At 35.6% G+C, this 22,893-nt stretch overlaps 4 protein-coding genes across 7 annotated transcripts; 2 read left to right on the forward strand and 2 right to left on the reverse strand.

Moving 5' to 3' along the window:
• Window positions 1-186: 186 nt before the first annotated feature.
• Window positions 187-8,666, forward strand: LOC120270911 (pre-mRNA-processing factor 39). 3 transcript variants are annotated; one of them, XM_039277993.1, is made up of 15 exons: window positions 187-313; window positions 896-1,309; window positions 1,522-1,625; window positions 2,179-2,408; window positions 3,019-3,186; window positions 3,666-4,026; window positions 4,536-4,679; window positions 5,152-5,304; window positions 5,379-5,495; window positions 5,825-5,905; window positions 6,000-6,149; window positions 6,689-6,997; window positions 7,473-7,586; window positions 7,882-8,028; window positions 8,249-8,666. In XM_039277993.1, exons 2-14 carry the CDS (start codon window positions 919-921, stop codon window positions 7,978-7,980), a joined length of 2,421 nt encoding a protein of 806 aa, XP_039133927.1. In that variant the 5' UTR covers window positions 187-313; window positions 896-918; the 3' UTR covers window positions 7,981-8,028; window positions 8,249-8,666. The 3 variants fall into 3 exon arrangements, with proteins under 3 accessions (XP_039133927.1, XP_039133935.1, XP_039133939.1); XM_039278001.1 differs by having other exon boundaries at window positions 7,897-8,028; XM_039278005.1 differs by lacking the exons at window positions 187-313; window positions 896-1,309; window positions 1,522-1,625; window positions 2,179-2,408 and adding an exon at window positions 2,415-2,885.
• A 1,454-nt stretch (window positions 8,667-10,120) lies between these two features.
• Window positions 10,121-15,308, forward strand: LOC120278078 (nuclear transport factor 2-like). Of its 2 annotated transcripts, none has more exons than XM_039284987.1 (9): window positions 10,121-10,394; window positions 10,481-10,621; window positions 11,171-11,510; window positions 12,098-12,375; window positions 12,482-12,665; window positions 13,916-14,037; window positions 14,134-14,199; window positions 14,540-14,615; window positions 14,749-15,308. In XM_039284987.1, the coding sequence occupies exons 1-9, from the start codon at window positions 10,356-10,358 to the stop codon at window positions 14,952-14,954; spliced, it is 1,452 nt and encodes a 483-aa protein (XP_039140921.1). In that variant the 5' UTR covers window positions 10,121-10,355; the 3' UTR covers window positions 14,955-15,308. The 2 variants fall into 2 exon arrangements, with proteins under 2 accessions (XP_039140921.1, XP_039140929.1); XM_039284995.1 differs by having other exon boundaries at window positions 10,122-10,394; window positions 10,487-10,621.
• A 338-nt stretch (window positions 15,309-15,646) lies between these two features.
• LOC120271357 (pentatricopeptide repeat-containing protein At2g03880, mitochondrial-like) lies at window positions 15,647-17,405 on the reverse strand. Its single transcript, XM_039278113.1, is given in 2 exon segments — window positions 15,647-16,560; window positions 16,563-17,405. Coding segments are annotated over 2 exon segments (1,524 nt in total). The 5' UTR covers window positions 17,281-17,405; the 3' UTR covers window positions 15,647-15,754.
• A 1,034-nt stretch (window positions 17,406-18,439) lies between these two features.
• On the reverse strand, window positions 18,440-21,716 carry LOC120280841 (plasmodesmata-located protein 3-like). The gene is made up of 3 exons (XM_039287799.1): window positions 20,499-21,716; window positions 20,236-20,343; window positions 18,440-18,907 (listed from the first exon to the last, which is right to left on the reverse strand). Exons 1-3 carry the CDS (start codon window positions 21,265-21,267, stop codon window positions 18,900-18,902), a joined length of 885 nt encoding a protein of 294 aa, XP_039143733.1. The 5' UTR covers window positions 21,268-21,716; the 3' UTR covers window positions 18,440-18,899.
• Between the last annotated feature and the right edge of the window lie 1,177 nt (window positions 21,717-22,893).

A 22,893-nucleotide genomic window follows, 5' to 3' on the forward strand; every position in this document is an offset into this window, starting at 1 on the left:
TCAGATCCAAGTAACGGATTACACCCATGAACCCGAATCCGAAAAGCTTAGCGAATCCGAATCCGAATCCCAACGCTTAGCAAACCCGAATCCGGATACCCATAACGGATCAAACCCACGAACCCGAATCCGAAACTTTTGCAAACCCGACCAAGTGATCGTGTTCGCGGAGGTTCTGAACGCCTCGTGGTCCCATAAATACCCCAAAACGCTCGTTTCACTGCCCACTTCTTCCGATCCTTTCACTGTTAACCCTAACGAAACCCTAATCCGCCTCCGATCGGCCACGCTTTCGCTCCAATCTTGCGCGCAGGTAGTCCCTTTTCCCATTCAAATTCGCCAAATCATCGTTTTTAATTCCATTCATATTGTCAGAATTGTTTAATTTTTTCCTTGCGGATGTAGAATTAGGGTTTTGGCGTGTGATGTTGTTAGGTTTATTAGTTTTTTTTTTGTTGTTGAATTTTTGAGTTATTTAGAGTTTTCTTTGTGATCGGAATTGTTTGTGTATGTCTTTTGGAATTTATTTATTTTTCTTGATTTTGGAATATGGGGAACCGCTTTAGGTGCTGTGATTTTGATGATGTTGATCAAGTTAGGTTTGTGTAATTGAAATGGGATTGGAATCCTTTGCAATGATTGTGCACAATTTTTAGGTAATCAAACTCGTATAAATATAAAAGCATCATGATTCTCAAACATGTGTGGGTTCCTTAAGATTATTGTGTTGGTAGCGTGGTATGTTTGAGTAATGGTGAATGCTTTACAATTATATTTGCATTATGGTAACAATTGTGTTAGATTATTCATTTTTTTTTTCATAGTGGTCATAATTTATCATAAATTGTCAATCATATGTGGGCAAGCATCCATGATGACTGTTTATCTATCACAGGCATTCTTCCTTGTGAATACACTATGGATGCTTCAGCCTCTATTCCTGATAGTGGCACTTATGCAACCAGTGTTGCTGTTGATGTTGAGCAGCCCGCTTCGTCTGCAGTTTATGTCTCGGGTGGTGGCTCAGATGCTGCTGATGGGCATCTGCCTAGCACAAATTTGAGTGCTGCGTCACAAGAGTCAGCTCATGTTGTGGCGCTTGAATCCAAGCCTGATGACACAGTTCCTGATGTCAGTGAAAATCCCGTACATGAAAATGCAATGGATGTGTCAGCGCATGCAGTAGGCTATGAATCTGTTAACGGAGGTTCGAGTGAAATGGCCGGTTACCAGTCCACTGCAGTTACTGAAAATGGAAGTGTAGAAAATGAAATTGGTGGCCCTGTTGCTCAGGAGAATTTTGATGATGGTAGTGCTTTTATTTTTTTTATTCACCCTTAATTGCAAAATGTTTTTTTGTGATGGAGATTTTTTTTCCAAAAATTATCTCTAGTTGTTTGGTGTTTTGGTTTGATTTTATTGTATCTTTTTTGCTGGTACTGTGTGTCTTGGTCATCCTTTTTTTAGATTTTATGGTCCGCATTTGCTTTTCTAACTTACATTTATTGTCTTTTCTAATAGTGCTCTCACCAGAGGAGGAAAGGTTATGGAATTTGGTGAGGGTTAATTGTCTAGACTTCAATTCGTGGACAGCCCTCATTGAAGAAACGGAAAAAGTTGCTGAGGTATCATCTTAGTTGATTTTTAATGTTTTATGTTCATTTTAAAATTGTTGAACATAAATTTTTAGAGTAAGATCAAAAGTCATATTTTCCTTATTTTAATGAGTTAATTAACTTTTTCTTACATGTTTAAGCTTCTTCTCTTGTGGGTATCATATATTTGTGCTTTGTGCTGTGTGATAGCTCTTTAAAACAATCCTGTCTGTATTTGAATATCTCATTTCAATGTTTCCAACGTATAATTTGACTTTGTAGGCTGTATTTTGTGAAGAAATTTTTAATTTGAATGACTGTTGATTGAAAAGGAGGTTTGCGTGCGTGTGTGTGTTGAATGCAGTAGCCATCTTATCTGGTTGTTGTGCAAATTGATAAAAAATTCAATACTAAAGCTATCATGTTAGCAGGTTTAATAACAATACAATTTTATACATACAGTCTCAAATGTGGTCCTGTCTTAGCTCATTAAAATCCTTGTCGTTTTACATCATTTGTATGTTCATGTGTGCAACTTAATTGACTTCACTTTCTCTGCCTTTTTTTTTTAAATTTTTTGCAGAATAACATTGGGAAGATTCGGAAAGTTTATGATGCATTTTTAGTGGAATTCCCCTTGTGTTTTGGCTATTGGAAGAAGTATGCTGATCATGAGGGACGTTTAGACAGTGTTGACAAGGTTATTGAGGTGTATGAACGCGCTGTCTTGGCGGTGACATATTCTGTGGACATTTGGTTGCATTATTGTGTTTTTACAATGTCAACATATGAAGATCCAGATGTTATACGAAGGTATAATCCATCATCTTTTGTTTCTCATTGTTCCTATTTTTCTTATTAATAGGTGCATTTTGTTTTTTGTGATAAGAAGCTAGTTGTGATGGTTTACTGCTAACCTTATTCTGACATGCCTGCAACAGTGATACACCATGTATGGCGAAAAAAAGGTTTGCTGGGAATGCACATAAGAAATTACTATTTTTCTAGTGTGCAGACCCAAGAATTTCTATCATTTTTGGTTAATTTGTATTTTACTAGTATATAATTGCATCATTTTTGCCCTCATTGTACCCCTTGCGTTTTTCTTCTTCAAAGGGTTCGGTAGTAGTCATGTAGTTCATGAATCACTGCTACTTTTACTTTGATACTCTTGAGGCTATCATGGTGCACCAATATCCAATATGCTGCTGAGAAGGTCATGCTCTGTTATGGCCTAAGATGGTTCTTTTCTCCTCCATTCCAGGGACCTAGTATGATTGTTTCAGGAAGGTAAATGAAGTGTATTTGGGTCTAACTTTGGAAGTGTCCTGTGATCGTCACCTTTTCATGTGTGGATTCAAAATGCTACTCTTGATGGCTAGGCTTTTGCCATAACTTCTTTTCATGTTTAATTGTTTTTCAGGCTTTTTGAAAGAGGACTAGCATATGTTGGCACAGACTATCTGTCATACCCACTGTGGGATGAGTACATTAGGTATGAAGAGTCACACCAGGCATGGAGTAATCTGGCACTAATTTACACCAGAATATTGGAGCATCCTATACAACAGCTGGACCGCTATTATAACTGGTGATTTTTCAACTATTCTTTTTATTCTAGTTCCCCAATACTGTATAGAGTTTTTGCTTTCAACTTATGATGGACGAATTAATCTTCCAGATTTACTCCATCGTTTACCGGTGATTGCCCTATAGAATAAATAGCTTTCTGGAGCAATTTATCGCTTGTGATTTTTAATGTTGCCTTTTAAGTTTTCATTGGTATCGCTTCTATGTGGTGAATGTGCATAAACAAGCTCTTTGATGATTTTTTTTTTGGTAAAGATAATACTTTGTAAGACATAGCTAGTAAGTGCTTTTATTAGCTCCATATGATGTTTAGATGGTTGTATAGATGGACTGAAGTGTTGCCATCTTAATTTCTTGTTTTGCTTGTATTTTATTTTTATTTTTTTTGTTTGCCTTTAAATTTTCACTGTTGAAAGTTTCTTGGATAATGGTTTTGTATTAATTGGTTTTAATATCTGATGTTATTGTTGATTTTCTCAGTTTTAAGGATTTGGCTGCTAGTCATCCATTATCTGAAATTCTAACTCCTGAGGAAGCTACCATGTTGTCTGCATCTGTTGAGGCTGACACCAAAGGAGTGGAGGGCGAGGTTCGTCCTGATGGTCTAGATCAATCTTCTAAACTTGTAAGTGCAGGTTTAACAGAAGCAGAGGAGTTGGAGAAGTATATTGCAATTAGGGAAGAGATGTATAAAAAAGCTAAAGAGTTCGATTCTAAGATCGTTGATTTTGAAACAGCTATTAGACGGCCTTACTTTCATGTCAGGCCTCTTGATGATCCAGAGCTTGATAACTGGCACAACTATCTGGATTTTATTGAAAGAGGAGATGACTTTAACAAGGTACTTGCTAAGTTTCTTTTCAAGATTTGATAGGAATTTTTAATAAATCTAAAATTTGATAATGCTTTTGCAATTCTGCCTGGAATGGTTATGAACTGACAGTTGAGTCATTGGCTGCATAATATGCTTTAATGGCTAAAGCGTTCACTGAAGCTACTTTGTAAAATGGGATATTGAAGTGAGGATAAAGCATGGGCTAACTGTTCTGTTTCTTTGAGGCTAAGTACTACAAACCCTCATTTGTCACTGGACATTCTGGGTTCATGATGTGTTAGTAATTGCGTTTGTTCTTAAGATTCGAATCTCATATATGCAGGTGTTTGGTTATTGCTTATCCACTTATACATCTATCTATAAAGCAAGGATGGTCCCTCCCTCCATAGAGGGGCCTCCCTGATCAGCCACCGGAGTACTACTTGGGCACTTTTTTTTGTGGAAATATCATCTTTTTCCAACTTCAAATAAATCATTGTCCTGTTTCTTCTTTTGATATCACTATATTGTTTCAGGTTGTTAAGTTATATGAAAGATGCCTAATTGCCTGCGCCAGCTATCCAGAATATTGGATTCGGTATGTCTTATGCATGGAAGCCAGTGGAAGCATGGAGCTTGCAAATAATGCTCTTGCTCGCGCTACCCAAGTCTTTGTAAAGGTATGCTTCGTTGTTGTTAATTCAAAGACATCTATAAAATTGGAATGTTTATGGCAAGCAATATTAAGTTGACATTTGTTTTATTCATGCTTGAGTCAATATGAATTTTCTCAAAATTGTTCCCTAAGTCGATTTTGTTGATTTTGAATGAATATCTTTCGAGTTCGAGTTGGTTCAAGGAGGGTGTTATATATATATTTTAACAGTCATTGCGCTATTATTTTTTGGAATATCTATGAAAGCAAGTGATTTTTACTCAGATATCTATCATAAGCAAGGCTCAGTTTCCAGCGTGCTACTTTTTCCACATATATTAGTCAACATAAAGTTCTTTGACAGTAAAGACTTTTCTGAAATCATTTTAAGTAACATGAAGTGGTAATTACTATATTTGTTTTGTTGGTATTTGTTCTGTTAATGAGGATGCTTTCTTTTAATTATGTTAATGCATCACTTTGGTTGTGTTTGGCAGAGGCAACCAGAAATTCATCTTTTTGCTGCCAGATTTAAGGAATACAGCGGAGATATTGCTGGAGCCCGTGCAGAATACCAGGTTGTTTACACTGAAATTTCACCTTGTTACTTGGAGGCTATTGTGAAGCATGCAAATATGGAATATAGATTGGTAAGAATTTAAATGATTTGTTGAATTCTACATAATGTGTAAGTTGCTATATCTAACTTCTGCTAATTTTCCAGGGTTTTAAAGAAGCTGCTGCTGCTGTTTATGAGGAAATTATTGCAGCAGAACAGGCAAAAGAACATTCCCAAATATTGCCAATGTTACTTGTGCAATATTCAAGATTTTTATTTCTGGTAGGTTGATCATTATTATTTTTAGGTTACTATAGTACTAAAGTTTTTTGTTTTTTAATTACATCTTCTGCATGTGACTATTCAATACGGTAGTTAAAGTTTGCCGAAAAGTTTATTGGTTAATAAGTTTATTCTTATTACTGTTTATTTTTATAAGCTTTGCTGTATCATTTATTAATTGATTGATTGATTTATTTATTTAGCTCATTCACACGGCAATACTACGTACGAATTTGATTCTGAATGTTTTCAACTTTTCCAGATCCTCAGATTCAAGCAGCATGATCTTTATATATATATATATTTTTTTTTTCAATGCTATCTTGCAGGTTGCTGGCAATGCAGAAAAGGCAAGGGAAGTTCTGGCTGGAGCTCATGAGAATGTGCAACTATCAAAACATTTTCTTGAGGTGCTTTTTTTCTTTTTCTTTTTCTTTTTTTTCCTAGAGGATTTCATCCATTCCATAGATTCCTTATGTTTTATTTGTTCAATTTTATTTGCAGGCTGTTATCCATCTGGAATCAATTCAGCCTTCACCAAAACGTGTTGAATATTTGGATTCATTAGTGGAAAAGTATATTGTTCCTAATCCTGAGAGCCCTAGCCTGGCAATCACCTCTGACAGAGAGGAGTTGTCTTCAATATATTTGGAGGTAATTTTTGCAGTACTTTGTGACAGAGTGGTCCCTGTTTCCTGTGTTTAATTTTACAAATGTTGTAATTAGCCAATTCTAATTATCTCATTACTCGTGGCAAAACAAATACAGAAAGGCTTGGTAATGGTTTGATATGCCTATAATTTGAAAAAGTGTTTGCTCTTGGGTTTTTTTTTTTCTGATATATATATATATACCATTTCATATGTGCTTGTAAGTTTCACTAGGATGTATTGAGTTTTATTTGCTGTAAATATTGTTTGGTGGAAGTACATACTTCTAATAATGATATTTTTTAATCATTTATTTTAGTGAGTGCTACACTTCCAGGTAGTTGTATCTAATGTTAAAATGACTCTGACCTTTTCATCTAATTGCATGTTTTGGCCTCAACATGCAAGGTTCTAGCCTCTTGCAAATTTATTCAGTATTAAGCACTGACTTTTCAATTCAGTATTCCTAGGGCAGAATTATATAGGGAGCTGTGCTTTGTTATAATGATTTGAATTTTTTTTTAACTCCAATGATTTTTTCAGTTTTTGGATCTATTTGGAGATGCACAGTCAATTAAAAAGGCTGAAAATCGACACTCAATGCTCTTTTTGCGGCAAAAGGGTTTGTCTGTGTCAAAAAAGCATCATGCAGATGATTTCCTCTCCTCAGATAGGGCTAAAATAGCTAAAACCTATGCCAACGCATCTTCACCAGGACATTCTGGAGCTGGCGCCTATCTGAATGCCCAGACCCAGTGGCCTGCTGGTTATGGACAAAAGGCTCAAGCTTGGCCCCAGACATCACAGGCACAAGCACAGGGACAACAGTGGAATCCTGCATATGCCCCACAGGCGAGCAAACTCTTATTTGCTGTTTCCTTTTGAGAAATCAGATGAACTGTTTTTTGCTATCAAGCATATTTCTGTTGTGAAGATGAAAATTACGCTCACCTTTCGGTGTATGGTTGCTTTTCCTGTGCTTATTCTATTTCTATTTCATGCACAAACTATCTGCTATTACCTATTCTTGAATGTGGGGTCTTTTAATGTCAATGGGCCATCCGAATCCTGCATGAAGCATATCATGTTCATATTCATATTTTTTTAGAACTCTGAGAATAACAATTTGTATGATTCTTATGTTCGTGCCCCATTATGACGTTTTCTCATTGGCTTTGCTGATTAAACCATTGATTGCCTTTTAGATTTTCAAGATTTTGTTAAATGCTCCAGTTAATCACGTTCTTGCTGATGTGGTTTAGAGGTTATTTTGAATGAAATTCTTAGTTCTCCAGTACCTGTGTTTGATATATATTACCGTTTACAGGCTGGATATAGTGCTTATGGTGGCTACCCAAACTATTCCCATCCACAGATGCCAGCTGCTGCAGCTCCCCAGGGTGCGGCATACGGTGCTTATCCATCAACATACCCAGCCCAGGTATTAGATTTTATTTTAACTCCTTTTTACTAGAATTGCTCTGTGCATATGAAATAGGTACTGCATGTGATGTCTATGGTCTTGATTATAGTGATGAGATGTTCTTGGTGTAAATAGCCAACCTTGTTCTATATTTTGGATCTGCTGGTTGTTTTTTTTTGTTTCGAAGGGGCTTTTGTGAACTTTGCAATGAACTACAATGTAGAATACTCTTTCTTTGCACACTCGCCGTAATTATGATTTTTTTTTTCCTATTATCGTTTACATATATGTATAATTAATTAATGCATTGTAGATTTACCCTCAACAGAACTATGCTCAGCCAGCTGCTGCAGCTTTTCCTCAGCCACCAGCATCAGTTCCTCAACAACCATATTATGGCACCTATTACTGAGGTTTTGCAAAGTGATGGCAGAGACAACATTTTCATTTTGTATATTAGGTAGGCACATGATTTTCTGTTGTGTTCATTATTTCTGTGTTAATAATACATAGCTTCCATCTGTCCTCTAATGAAAATTTTTTCCCTCATGTTCGCCTTAACATAATAATGATCATCTTAACTGTTTTAGAGTATATCTATCTATAAACTTTTATGTAATGTTCAATTGTACATCTTCTGGTAGGTTTGTGGTTCTAACTGTTGCACTTCCTGTTAACAGGTAGCTTATGATCCAAGCAATTACATCCATCGTGGTTAAACTGCTCTTGCACGACGGCGTGCATCCTTCTTGCCCTTGTCTTCCTGGACATTCCTTCAACTTTGTGCATGTTTCCGAGTTATCTTGCACCAAATCCATGCCTTTCTAACATTTCGATGATGTTATATGTAACTTAGAATCCTGGGATTCTTTATTCTTAGTTAGGACTAATTTTTCGGTCTTGAGTTATGGTGTTGCTCTGAATTTGCATTAAGTGATGAAATATCTGCACTTATTCTGCCGACTCTATCCTTATTTTGGCAGGTATATTTCCAGAAAAGCAAAAATTGTAACACCATTTATAAGCAAGCCTCCAGGAAACCTTCAATGTGCATTCTATTCTGCATTATTGATGTGCGAAATCTGGTTTTGATGGAAATGCTTACCAATTCATTATTGAAGTTCCCAACAAATGGTTTTGGCTGTTAATTTTTTCCATAGGTGGTTTAACTATGATTTTCTTTTATTTTAGTAATCGAAGTTCAAATTGCATCAAAATGATTATTCAGCTTTAATTTTATTTCACTGGGTATTCATCCGATTGATTTAGGCGCTATATAGTTTGTGGCAGGTGGAAAAATTGTGTCAATTTCTTTGTGGCACATTAGTCGTTTTATTTGAATTGTACATATCAACAAATTTGAAGATTTTTTAACTATTACATTAGTTATTTGGTTCTCAAATCAATTGGGTGATTGTTGGGTGAAATAAAATTGAAGATGAGTGAACATGCAAATTGAAGTTCAGTTATTAAAATAAAATAGTATCATGGTTAATTGACCTATAAAAAAAATTATCCCGAATTTTACAAGCCAACTGCATGTGCATGTTTGAATAAAATAATTTTTCTTTTATAATTAATTTATAAAAATAAATATGAGAAGTGCAAAACATGCAACTCTAGTTTCCTTCCCACATGGAAAAGGAAATGCCTCAGTCATACTTGATAAATCCTTACACCTAGGCTAATTCTGGGTGTATTATATACCATCAAGTACATTTATTTAATTTAATAAGAGGTCAACTATTTATCCATTGCATAAATAAACGGTGGGGCTTACCAATCACTTTTTTTGTTTTTTTCCTAGTTTTTTTACAAATGGTTGATCGAAGTTTAATTACTATAAAAATTTATTATATAAGATGGATTAATATGAAATATATAAAGATCATAATCTCATAATCTCATAATATCATACAAAATGCACATTAGGTTTTAGTGTATTATAAATAAAAACTTATTTCATTTATAATATTAAAATAATATTTATTTATTTATTAATTTTATCCATCTTTAAATTTTTCTAAGTTATATAAATGAAGAAAGTAATATTTATAGTTTTAAAAAAATATACGGTAAAAAAAGAGATAGTTTAATAACTCAGTTGATTTTTTTATGTTAAATTTTTAAAAATTTAATACTATCTTTAATTATTATGCAACATCCTTAGACGACATATATTTAAGAATGAAAAGAGTAATATTTCTACAATATCAAAGTTTCAAGTACATATTTACTTATTTACTATTACAGTGTCTTACCACTAGACCATGCTTATGTTGTGTTGGTATCATGAACCTATTTACATACATTCATATAACTTTAACCCATTTAATTAATTATTTCCTCATAAATATACAACCCCAACCATAATAATAATAATAATAATAATAATAATAATAATAATAATAATCTCTTGTGTACATCCCGAATCCAACGAGGATGATCAATTACAAATACCCACCGTATACGTGTACGGTGCCAATGCTCTCTCTCTCTCTGATCTGATCTTGATTTAAATCCCTCAAAAAAGAAAAAGAATCGATAAGCAAGCAATTGTGAAAAGCCATTGAAAACTCTCTTCTTAGTATTAACAAGAAAGAAAGAACCCACGAAGCACAAAAGGGGAAAAGTCTCGTCATCCCAAAACCCTCACCTTTTTCCCTTCTTCCTTTCGAATCTCTCCATTCCCTATTCCAATCTCTTCATTCCTCCCTTTTTCCCCTCCAGATCTAGGGTTTTGTCTCCCTTTCCCACTTCGTTTTGAGCCTTCTTGGCTTGCCTGCTATGGCGTCTTCCTTTCCCGGTCAGGTCACTGCTGTTCAGGTCTGCTGTTACCCTTATTTTCCTCTGGATTTCCTCTTTTTAATATATATATATATATATATGGATTTGGGGGATTTTGGATTGAGGTGCAGGTTGGGTCGTACTTTGTTGGGCAGTACTATCAGATCCTGCAGCAGCGACCGGACTTTGCGCACCAGTTCTATAGCGATGCCAGTGCTATGATCCGTGTTGATGGGGATAACGCTGAGAGTGTTTCTGGGATGATGGTATTTTTTTATTTTTTTTCAAATCTTTGATCAAGTCTTTGGTTTTGTCAAGCTTGACGCTTTCTTGTTTATGCCCTTATTGTTTGCGTTTTTTCTGAGCTTTTTGTTCATCCATTTTCTCTGTTATTATCATCATATTTATTGTTATTAGTATTATTTGTTGTTGCTGGGAAATTAGGTTTTCTGGTCTTGTTATATGTTATCGATTTATTTAGTGATTTTGTAATCTAGGTTAACATAAGCATCCCTGTAATATTTAGCTTGTGCTTTGATAAAATAATTTGGATTGGTGGAAAATTTTGGAATATGTTTTTCAGTTATATGAAGGGTAAATTAAGATCATTTGATGTCACCAGTACTTTTTTTTTTATGGGTATCATTTTGATGTGTGCTTGGTTGTGTTATTTATACTTTTCCCCATCATTTTAGTGTTGTAGTTGGATTGTTTTTTGAACTGTTCCTTGACTGAGCTTTTTGATTTCTTGGTTTACATATTGAAATCAGCCAAGTTAATGTTGTTGACATAGTTTTCTATGGTAACTATTGCAGCAAATCCACAGTTTGTTGACGAATTTGAATTTTACTGGTATTGAGATAAAAACTGCGCATTCTCTGGATTCGTGGAATGGAGCTGTTGTTGTGGTGGTATCTGGTTTTGTGCAAACCAAAAATTACAGTGCGCGGAGAAAATTTATGCAGACGTTTTTACTTGCCCCACAAGAGAAAGGATATTTTATTCTCAATGATTTGTTTCACTTTCTTGAGGAGGAGCAAGTGCAACATTATCCATCATCCTTATTAGCCCATAGCAACTTTGACCCCCATAGCAACTTTGACCACACTAACTTTGAGTCAAAGTTAAGCACACCCAATCTTAGCCCAAAGCCAGGTATGATGTTCTTGATTTTTTATTTTTTATTTTTTTTGCTATTTATTGTGTTTTTTCATTATATATTTCAATTTTATTTAATAAAGATTGTTTGTCTATGTTAAAACCATGTGATGTGAACAATGAATGGTATTGTAATTGTTGCCTGTTCAAGATTGTGTTTTCTGATAATCAGACGTATAATATCATGCCATTGATGGTGAACAAAAGGGTTTTGTGATTATCCCATTTCAGGACTTGCACTTTCAGCTTCATTTATGGACATGCATGCTTTCTTCAAAAGTGGTTTTGTATTGTTTACTTGTGGAGTAGAACTAGTATCTACCTCTACCTGCCAATTGTTGTTCATGCACTATGGCAAATTCCTTTTTTCCCAAATTGTTAGGCATATGTTTTAGACCAACTACCTTTTTTCCTCTCTAGCCGACCTCAAATAATTGGGGCAGCTTTTTGTTGTTGTTATCGTCGTCATTTTTAAAAAATTCGAAATATAGTGTCTGTTCTAATTTTTATATATTAATGATTGAAAGCCGTGCTCTGTTTAAATGCCTTGCCTTGAGCCTTAAGAAATTTTATGCTTCTGGCAGTTACCAACTATGTTCTTGGAGGAGAAGTGGAGTCTGATGATCTTATCGATTCAGACCTTGCTAATACTGTCCAGGCAGAAGAAAGTGAAATCGTTGATAAATATAGCTTTTCAGAGGCTCAACCACCTGTTCCTGAACCTGAAGATGTAATAGAAGAAATTCCTTTGGAAGAACCTGTTGATTCATTTTCAAATGTTGTAGAGACAGTCAGGGATCTACCTCCTGTCCTTCCGGAGGAACCAGTCAGAGAACCACAAAAGCAAACCTATGCTTCAGTGGTATGTTAGAGTTCTCCATTCCTCATGTTTGAGATATATATATATATATATATATATATATATATACTTGAAATCTTTGATTTTTATAACGCTATGGGTTTGACAGTTGCGAATTGCTAAAGGACAACCTGCACATTCTACATCACATCCTCCTGCTCTAAACAAAGTCCCTCCTGTTACTGCAGAGTGGCAAAATGTGTCACAGTCTGTTCCACAACCTGTGTTTTCAGCAGGGAATGAAAAGTTCAACTTTGACGCTACAGAGGAGGCTTTTATACCTGAAGACGAAGGTAGCAAGTTTTATCTATTTAAATTTTTGTGTTATTCTTATAATACTGTTTTGTGTTTAAATAGCATTGTTAGGCACAAATAAAGCGCCTTCAAGACCAGGGGGTAGGTTCATATGCTCTGGTAGGGAGTTCTATTTGATACTTGTAGCTTTGAAGACAATAATTTACTTCAATCGATTGGAGTGTGGTATCATAAAAATTTTGCATGTTTTTTTTTTGGGACAATTACCTTTTGTTGTTTCTTGTTGTTGTTGTTAGAGTAACTAATAGTCCCACTTGGTTAATTCAGAAAATATGAATTTGGATATATAAACTTGGGTTTTTGATCTTGTCAGCTTAAGCTTTGGGTTGAATCGAATCTAGATAATATACTTGGTTTGCTTTTAACATGGTATTAGATTTCGGTTTGTTTGTAACGTGTCTAGTAAAAATAGACTAGGAAGTTATAATTGATTCTTATAGTTATGACGACAATAATTTACTTTAATTGATTGGAGCGTGATAGCATAACGTTTTGCACGTTTTTCCAAGACAATTTCCTTTTGTTGTTTCTTCTTGTTGTTAGAGTAACTAATTGTCCCGCTTTGGTTAATTTGAAAAATATGTATTTGAATATATAAGCTTGGGTTTATGATCTTGTAAGCTTAAGCTTTTGGGTTGAGTCGAATCTAGACAATATACTTGGTTTGCATTTAACATGGTATTAGAGTTTATTTTGTTTGGTTTATTTGCAACATGTTTAGTGAAAATAGACTAGTAGGGATCAAGTGGGTGAGTTGGAGTAATTAATAGTCCCACATTAGTCAATTTGAATAATATGGATTTGAATATATGAGCTCGGTTTTCTCATCCTATTAGCTTAAGAATGTTTGATTTGCATCTTACAGTTGTCAATATCAAATCTAAGTGGAATTGCTTGCATTGTGGAAGAAGATCAAGCATGATTCCTCTGATAAACTTACCAATGTTTCTTGATATTTTTCTTGTGCAATTAATAATGCAAATTTTACTAATATTTTTCCTGACATTTCTAAGAACTGTACGTTCATTTTATAACAAAATAAAGTTTCTACAGTCTCTGGTTGGAAGTCAAGCAAAATTCTCTGTTTATTTCTGGCTTCAAGTTGCTATGGAATCTATGGCATAGACTCGGATTACTTGCATGCTGTTATTTTTGTATGGATTGCTCATTGTTACTATTATTATATGTTCTGTTTGGTTCATCTTCTGGACTTCTTCTTTTGACTTAGGTGATGCAAAGTCTGTTTATGTTGGAAACCTGCCTGCATCCATCTCTGTCGCTGACCTTGAGCAGGAATTCAAGAACTTTGGTAGAATCAAGCCTGATGGTGTTACCATTCGGAACCGCAAGGTTTCTTCTAATGTTTGCTTTATTCTCCTACTGCATCACTGCCCATATCTTGATGGAAGCAAAGGCTTATTTAGCTAGACATTTATCTATATGCAGGAAGCTGGTGTCTATTATGCCTTTGTTGAGTTCGAAGATGTTTTCGGAGTCCAAAATGCACTAAAGGTTTGTTTTTAGGTTGATTTTGTTTGGGTAAATGTTTCCTATTTTAGTTTATATAACAGTTGAGAGGTGCTACTGTCTAGTGCCAATGACTAGTGCTGATGATATATGGAACTATTTAATGTTTTACATTTTAAGGAATTATTGCAATGTATCATTTGAATAGTATATATATAGCTTGGGATAGATTCTGGAATAATCTCCGAGCCTGTTTGTTCGAGAGTATCAGATTAATTGTATAAATGCTGTCTCACTGACAAAATTACAACTATAAGGTTACTGCTTCATTAGCTTTACTACAATTTGGTTAGAGATCACAAGGTCTAACTTGATTTATTTCCAGGCTTCTCCTATTGAAATAAATGGCCGTCAAATTCATGTCGAGGCTAGGAGACCTAACAGTGGTGCAATTCGAGGAAGTGAGTATTGTGATCTCATAAGCTTAACTACATATCCTTGCATGATTTTATATCTTCATTTCACTTTAAATTTTTCATTGATAAATTCCGGAACATAAATCTCTTGTCTTCTCTTTATGTTTTACTTACACAGGAAGGGGCCGAGGGAGGGGAGGATACCAGTCAGATGTCCCAAGAGGACGTTTTGGAGGCCGAACTTTTGCAAGGGTGGGCGGCGGCATTCAACACAACAATGATAGGGACTACAACAATCGATCACGGGGAAACGGTTATCCTCAGCGTGGTGGCGCATTCCAAGAGAGAGGTATTCTTGGAAGCCAATACGAATCTAATTACTAGCTTACCAAATCTTAGTGCAAAACATCGAAGAATAGTTTTGAGGTGTTTCCTACCCTTGCTCTAGTATTTTGAGGTTTTTCATTGTCCATCCATCCATTCCATGTTCTTCTTGTAATCCTTCTCCAGTTGGGTATCATTTTCATTTAAATCAGGTTGGTATGTTTTTCTCACTTCTCAAGGCTGGTGGTTAGTTTTTTTTTGTCATTTGAATACCTCTCTTCCCCTTTTTTTGATCTGGAGGGGTTGAAGGGATCTTTGACAGTTTATTACTGTGAGAATCAGAGAGGGTTCGGAACTTATAAATGATTAAAAGTTTAGCAGTTCTTTAAGTGAAAAAAAATTACTGATTTTGTTTGTGTGTGTTTTTAAAGGGTAAATTACATAAAAGTTAATGAGTATAATTATTATTTTTATTATGGCCCTTTATGAGGTTATTCCGTGGAGTTTATCTGATTATTTTTATATAGTCTATTGGATTTTTTTTTTTTTATATTTCTTGATCCTTATTTTATGTTGTTATTTCATTTAATCCTTCTAGTTAATGCTTGTTTTATGAAATTCCCTCCTGTTTACCTTTGCAATTAGGGTTTTTTTAATACCAAAATTAGCCTTGCATGTTTCCATGTTTTGGATTTAAAAATAAAAAAGCCCAACAAAGAGGGACATTTTTTGACAATGAAAGTATCTTAGGGATTATTAATTACTATTCCTTTTTTTTTAATTGTTTAATTAGCTCATTAAATTCAATGATCATCTCAATGCTTTGAACTCTCAGATATTTCCTTCTTTTGTAAACCACCTCACCAGAAGTCCTTGCAAGTGCAAGTCCCAAATTCAAATCTATGATATCTATTCACATCCCTCACAACAATCTCCCTCTCTACCACTTTACTTACACACTTGAAAAACTCATGGCAATCTCCACATATCCTCAAATTCTTCACTATCCTCACTGCCTTTCCCTCCGGCGCAACTCCGGTCACCACCCCAAACGCCACCGCCAACCTCTCGCTATGATACCATACACTCTCATCATCCTTCAAACATTCTCCTAACTCCCTAACATCCTCTATCAACTCCTCTAACTTTGCATATATCTCCTGAATTCGCTCGTGCTTTCTATCTCCGGCGACAAACACATGAACCTCCCCGCGCACTTCTATCCAACTCTTCCCGCCTTCCTTCTTCACTCCTCTGTTCCTCATCTCTGTCCACAACTCCGCAACTTCATCCTTCTTCCCGGTTGACAAATACATATTTGATAAAATCACATAAGCGGAATCGTCTCTCGGGTCTAACTCGAGAAGTCTCCGACCAGCAGCAAAGCCAATATCAGCTACATTATGCACCATTGACCCGGAAAGCAATGTTCGCCACACCGCCGCATCCGGCTCGAACGGCATTGTGAGTGCTAACTTCTCCGCACTAACTAACCGAGCAACGCGCACCATCGCTCCGATCAAACATGTATAGTGCTCCAAGCCCGGCTTCACACCGTAACACTTCTCCATTCTATCAATCCATTCCTCGGCTTCGCGAACCATGCCGGCATTGCTTAATGAAGACAAGATTGCCAAGAAGGTGAATTCATCCGGTGTGTGACCACACTAACCATTCGGTTAAAAAGGTCAATGGTTGAAACTGTGTCACCTTGTTGTGCATAGGCAGATAACAATGCATTATAAGAAATAGCATTTGTGCACTGAGACATACCATCGAACACCTTCTGTGCATCTGAAATGAGGCCAGATTTGCCGTAGGAATCCACGAGGGAAGTCGCAACGACGAGCTCAGAATTGAAGCCCGATACGAAAGAGTGTGCGTGAATGACTTGAGATAGTTCTAACGCGGCGGAAGAGGCGGTGGCACGGAGAGCGCCGGAGAGGCAGTACATTGTGGAGGGAACGCCGGCGCGGTGCATGGATTTGAAGATGGATAAAGCGTTGTAAGAACGGTGGTTCTGGGCGAGGCCGACGATGATGGCGGCGTAGGAGACTTGGTCTTTGAAGGGCATTTCGTCGAACACCTTGAGGGCATCGTTGGGGAGGTGAATTTTGGAGTAAAGATGGATGAGAGCGGTGGCTGGGAAGGGGGAGGAGGAGAGGGAGAGCTTGAGGGCGAGAGCATGGAGGTGGAGGGCAGGGAGGAGGAGGGGAGGGGAAGAGGAAGAGAGGGATTTGAAGAGGGAGGAGAGGGCGGCGGGGGAGGGGAAGGCAGTGTGGCGGAGGAGGGAGCGAAGGAGGAGCAGGGCTGTGGATGGGGCGTTGGAGTGGTGGGTGATGAGACGGTTGTGGTGCGCGCGCGCGCGCGCGTTGAGTGTGGCCATGGATTTGAGCGCATTGGATTTGCGCTGTTGTTATAACAAGGGTGTTTTTAAGTGTGATAATGGATTAGTTTTTATTAGGGTTAATTAGGGTTAGGTTAATTTGTTTTTATATTTAATTTTGGAATTTTTTTAATTTATATTGAATAAATTGGTAGTTTGATATATGTAGGTTATCTAGTGTTGAGAGGCATGTTTGAAGACATGAATTTAGTTTCTAGGTTTGTATAAATTTTACTAAATTACTATGTGATTTGAGTAGTTTAAACTGTTTTCTGTTAATTTTTTGCTAAAGTGGCTTAAAAATGAACCTCAATTTATTATTTATTTATTTTTTTTGGCTTTTATTTATATTACTAAAATTTGTATTAATAACAACCATTCAGATTTATTTATATAGTATTTAAAAACCATTCATTCAAGTTATAATTGACAAAAAAAAATTGAATAGTTCTGAATAAGTACGTGTTTTAGTTATGTAAATAAGATAAAAATAAATAAATTCAGATTTAATTTAACGGAGTTAAAAGTTTGAACATTTTTTTTTTACAAACGATTTAGACTACATGATACGAAAATATTCCACTCAAGTCATGATAGTTTAGTAAAAAATTGATTATGCAAATGAAAGAAAAGGTACTTATGGCATGGTACAATTTTCTCAAGACTAGGACACCTTTTCTTCATTTGTCTATTACTTTACTATTTTTATTTTTATTTTTTCACTCAAAAGGAATCCCAAGAAGATAGAAGTCCTTTTCCTTTCAACACATAATGCACTGATATGAAAACAATATAATAATAATAATAAAATTTGAACACATAAGACACCTTTAAAAAATTTCACTTTCCTCATTCAACCAAACATAGTAAAACACATGCCTTAGTTTGTTTCCTTTCCTTTTCCACTACTTCACTCAATGCAAGTATAAGACTCTAAAATTAGGGTTCCAGCTGTGAAGGGGTTGGCTTTTAAATAAAGGGTCAAAGTTTCACACAAGGTATCAATATTAAAGTCTTAAACCTAGTTTAAAGATAGCAATCAAACTATCATCATTTGCTTGCTAAGCAATCAATCCAACTTTTCAAATGGCAAAACAAAGACAAAGGATTCAATAATTCCAAGTATGTGAATTGATTGATTTTAAAGGCAATCAATATGTCAGCAAAACTCAAAGAATTCTCCAGAATAAAATAAACACTGATGAACAGTAACAAAAAAACACTGAGTTTGAGCTAACAAAGTAACCACAATTAAGTATGTAAAACAAAGAGATTAGGCTAAACAATTATGGTGGTGTTTGCAAAATTAAAGTGAAGTTGTACCTCTTGCATTGCAATTCTTGTACTCATCTCTGTGGACAGATTGGAGAAAAAAAGAGAGACAGAGATAAGAGAGAACTGGGAACAGAGAGCATCTCTTAGCAGTGGGACCAATGGTATGAACTAATATTATTATTATTATTATTATTTTCTCTCTTGAGTGGATGGCAACCACATGGCCAAAAGAACAAAGCCAAAAACCATTCTCCATCTCCATCCATGTCCAAAATACAGTCCAGCTCTCTCTCTCTTTCTCTCTCTATTTTGTAGCTTTCCAGCAATTAATTCACCAACAACCTTTAATAATCTGCAAATTCACATAATAAAAGAGAGAAAGCACTAGTTAGCAGTATCTAATTATTGATAACCTGAAATGGTTTGAAAAATAGGAGGAACTATCTCTTTCAAGAGACAACTTCAACAAAAGGAAAATTTTTGATGATTTTCATAAAGATGAACTCCAAAGAAGTAATCATCAGTGCAACAACATAAGAATCAACAGTGGTTATTGTTTCAAATTTGAAGAGATAAATACAGTAGAGAGTGAGTATCAAGTCTTAGGCTAAAGAATTCGATATCACTTTCACATAAAGCGCCAACACTGGCAATAATTTAAGACACTTAATAACAAGTTCAGGATAATGCACCTGATAGTGAGTTTTAATTAAATAACTCGCCATAATATCACATCAAGCACCAACAACAGCATTAATTCCAAAAATGACAAAAGTTTCAAGTTTAAATACACTTGAAGGGAGTTCCAACATTCAAACAAAGAACTTAGCATCACAATCACAATTAATTTCAGAAACCAACCACAAATTCCTGATGATATACTAGAAATTTGGTTTTAAACTAAAGATCGTATCATCACTGTCACATCAAACTCTATCAATGGCAGTTTTCAGTAATAGATAAGAAATTCAAGATTTTATACTGAAAACTTGGTTTCAGAAATGAACAAAAGATTCAATTCAAGCTTAAATACACTATAAAATGAAGTTTCAGTTTTCAACTTGAAAAAACCAACATCACAAGCACAGACAAGTTCAAGACTATTCAAACCAGAGTCTAACCACCATTTTAGTGTCACATCAAGCTCCATTATTAGCAGTAGCTTCAGTAATAGATAAGAATTCAAGATATTATTATATTAAGAAACATGTATCAGTAATAGATAGGTTTAAGCTTAAATACCCTATAATAATAAAGTGAGTTTCAACTTTCAAATAAAGATCTTAAACATCACAATCACAAGTTATTTCAGAAACCAACATCAGATTCAAGATAACTTTCAAACTGAAGACCTAGCCACCAGTATCACATCAAGCTCCATTAACAACAGTAATTTCAGTAATAGTCAGAAGAAATTCAAGATAATAATATCCTTGAAATCTGATTTCAAGCTAGAGAATTGGTTATCACTATCAAATGAACCTCATCTATCGGCAGTGATTTCAGTAATAATATACAATACATTTCAGATAATATACTATAAACTTGGCTACAAATAAAAAAAAAAAAAATTCACCATCACAGTGAAATCAAGCTCAGTTAATGGCAGTATTTCAGTAATAGCCAAGAAATTCAAGATATTAAACCATAAAAATGGAGTTTGTTTAACTGAGAACTCACCATCTTTGCCTTTTCTTAAAGACCTAGCAAACAGCAAGCAAATCACTACAAACCCTAGCCCAGCTGCACCTCCAACAACAATGGCCACCGTCTTCCCCGTTTGTTGCCCTAATTCACCAATCAAAGATTAAAAAACATGGAGAAAAAGATAATCAAGAGAACACCCTACCAAACTCATCCCCCAAAAAACCAACGTAGTTCACTAGATCTTGATCTCAAACATCAAAATGAGAAACAGAGACAAGAAAAGGAGCTCAATTTACCTCCAATCCCACCTCCACCACCACCTCCACCGCCGCCCCCGCCACGGGGGACGCCATCCGCGTAGTAATTGTAGCTAATGTAGCATTTATCGAGATAAACCTGGCCAGAAGCAGCACCACCACACTCGACCTCAGCCTTCTGCACAGCCTCAGCAACGCACTCCCCACAGTCCCCAGCCGACAAATCCCCCTCACACTGCGCCATGGCGTACACTGACTGGTAGCTCGTCGCATAGAACCCAGCCCCGCCGCTCCCCGACAACCCATTCTGAAGATTCGAGAACGCCGTATCTCTCCTCTCCTCAAACCCATTCCCACCACCACCACTCCCACAAGTCTTGAAAAGCAGCTGAGTGCCGGCGACCTGAGGAAAACCAGCAGCTTGGTAAAGCGCATAGCACCCATTGAGCTGCACGCGAGCGGCGGCAGCCATGGGACCACAAAGAGACGACCACATCGGAATCACACGATTGATGCAAGCGGCGCAGTCAGTGCCGGAGAGGTCGCCACGGCATTGGTAGAGACCGGAAAGGGATTGGCCGGAGGAGGAGGTGGAGGTCTTGTAAAACTTAGAGTTTGAGGATTGGGTGATGAGGGATGAGGAGATACTAGCGATGGCTTGTTGGGTGGCGGCGCCGCCACCTAGTGAGCCATTAGCACAGCCCTTGTAGATCAAGCTGTAGAGATCGGCGGCAATGGAGATGGAGCTGAGAAATCCAAGCGCAGTGATGAAGAAGAGTAGTAGGGTTTCAAGATTCTTGAAACCCATCTCTCTCTCTCTCTCTCTCTTTCTCTCTTTCTCTCTCTATGTATATATATATATATAGAGCTTTCTCTCACTAGAAATTTAGAGAGAGAAAGAGGGAAAAAGGGAAGGGGAAGTGAAGGAAGTGGGAGGGGAAGTGGGAAGGGAAGTGCTGGTTTTAACTTTTAACTTATTTATCACTTCAGAGTTTCATTGTTTTCTCTCACTGAGTAATATATATGATATATATATATATAGATGATAAATAAGGTTTTGTTTGTTTTATGGGGAGTTTGAAAGAGAGGAAGTGAAGGGATTTGGATGGGGAAGTGAAGGGATAATTAGGGAAGAAGAGGAAATGAGGAAGTGAGGAAGGGAATTTGAATGGGAAAACGGAAGGGAATCTGAAATGGTTTGAAGGAAGTGGAGGAAGTGGGTAGACAGAAAAGGTCAGAACTGGGATTTTGAACTTTGAAACTTTGAATCTCAAACCTGTGTCTTTTTTATTTTATTTATTATTATTTTTTTAATTTTTATGTTTGTTTTTTACTGTTGGTTTTTTTTTAATGATAATTGTTCTTTTCTGTTTTGTTTTTTTGGTTTTATTTAATTAATGATGAAAAGTGATTTGCCAGAGTGACTATTTGGAGAGAATTGAGAATATGAAGATCTTTGTGTTTATATATTTATAGAGTAGTTTAATATATCATTTGTATTTTTGTTTTATTTAATTAATGATCAAAAGCTACTTTGCTTATTCATGATTTTGAGATTAATTTTTTGATTTTTTGGATTGCCTTTTCCATGTGTACACCCTTAAAAAACATAAAAATTATATCAAAAGTGCTACACACACACACATATATATATATATATATATATACACGTACGTTATAAAATTTCCATTAAATGAATGAAATAAATAAATGAAATATTTTTGTAGCTTTGTATGTACATCTTAAATATTTCATATCTAAGTTACATACCTACTTTTTGTTTGGAGAACATCAACAGACTGGGGAAAAAAAATATAGAGATATATCAAGAGTGTTATTAACGGTGTTCAAAAACCATGTACTAGTCCCGAAACTAGTGGTTGAGGTGGATTTTGTTTTTATTTTCATAGGTGGGCTAATAAAAATCATGTTTACCGTATGTGACTAGAACGATTCAGATTAAATAATTGTGCATCTTAATTTTTTACTGTGTTACTATTTATAATATTGTGCAATTTACTGTTCATCATTGTAGAAAAACACTATTACATGAATGGTTGAAAAAAAGGATTATTTGTAGTTGAAAAATGAAAATCCATGTAATTGAATTCTACAAATATTTGTAGGAGACGTGCCCTCTAATATATATATTGAGTTACAACCATTTGAAAGATATATATATATATAAAAAAAGATCATCTAGGTAAAGTCCTTAGATTTGAAATCTAGAGACGTTTTAAATCTAAACCGTTGGATCATCATTTGATGATTAATTATTTATATAAACACTGTACATTTTTTTCTGTTCATGATCACTGCACAACACTGTAGAACGCGATTTCTATTGTTTATAATGATAAGAATTATCAGATTACTATCCGATGGCTATTATGAACATCCCTAGATTTGAAATCTAGATATGTCCCCAGATGAT

This window comes from Dioscorea cayenensis, chromosome 2 (assembly GCF_009730915.1).
Source record: "Dioscorea cayenensis subsp. rotundata cultivar TDr96_F1 chromosome 2, TDr96_F1_v2_PseudoChromosome.rev07_lg8_w22 25.fasta, whole genome shotgun sequence".
Taxonomy (NCBI): domain Eukaryota; kingdom Viridiplantae; phylum Streptophyta; class Magnoliopsida; order Dioscoreales; family Dioscoreaceae; genus Dioscorea; species Dioscorea cayenensis.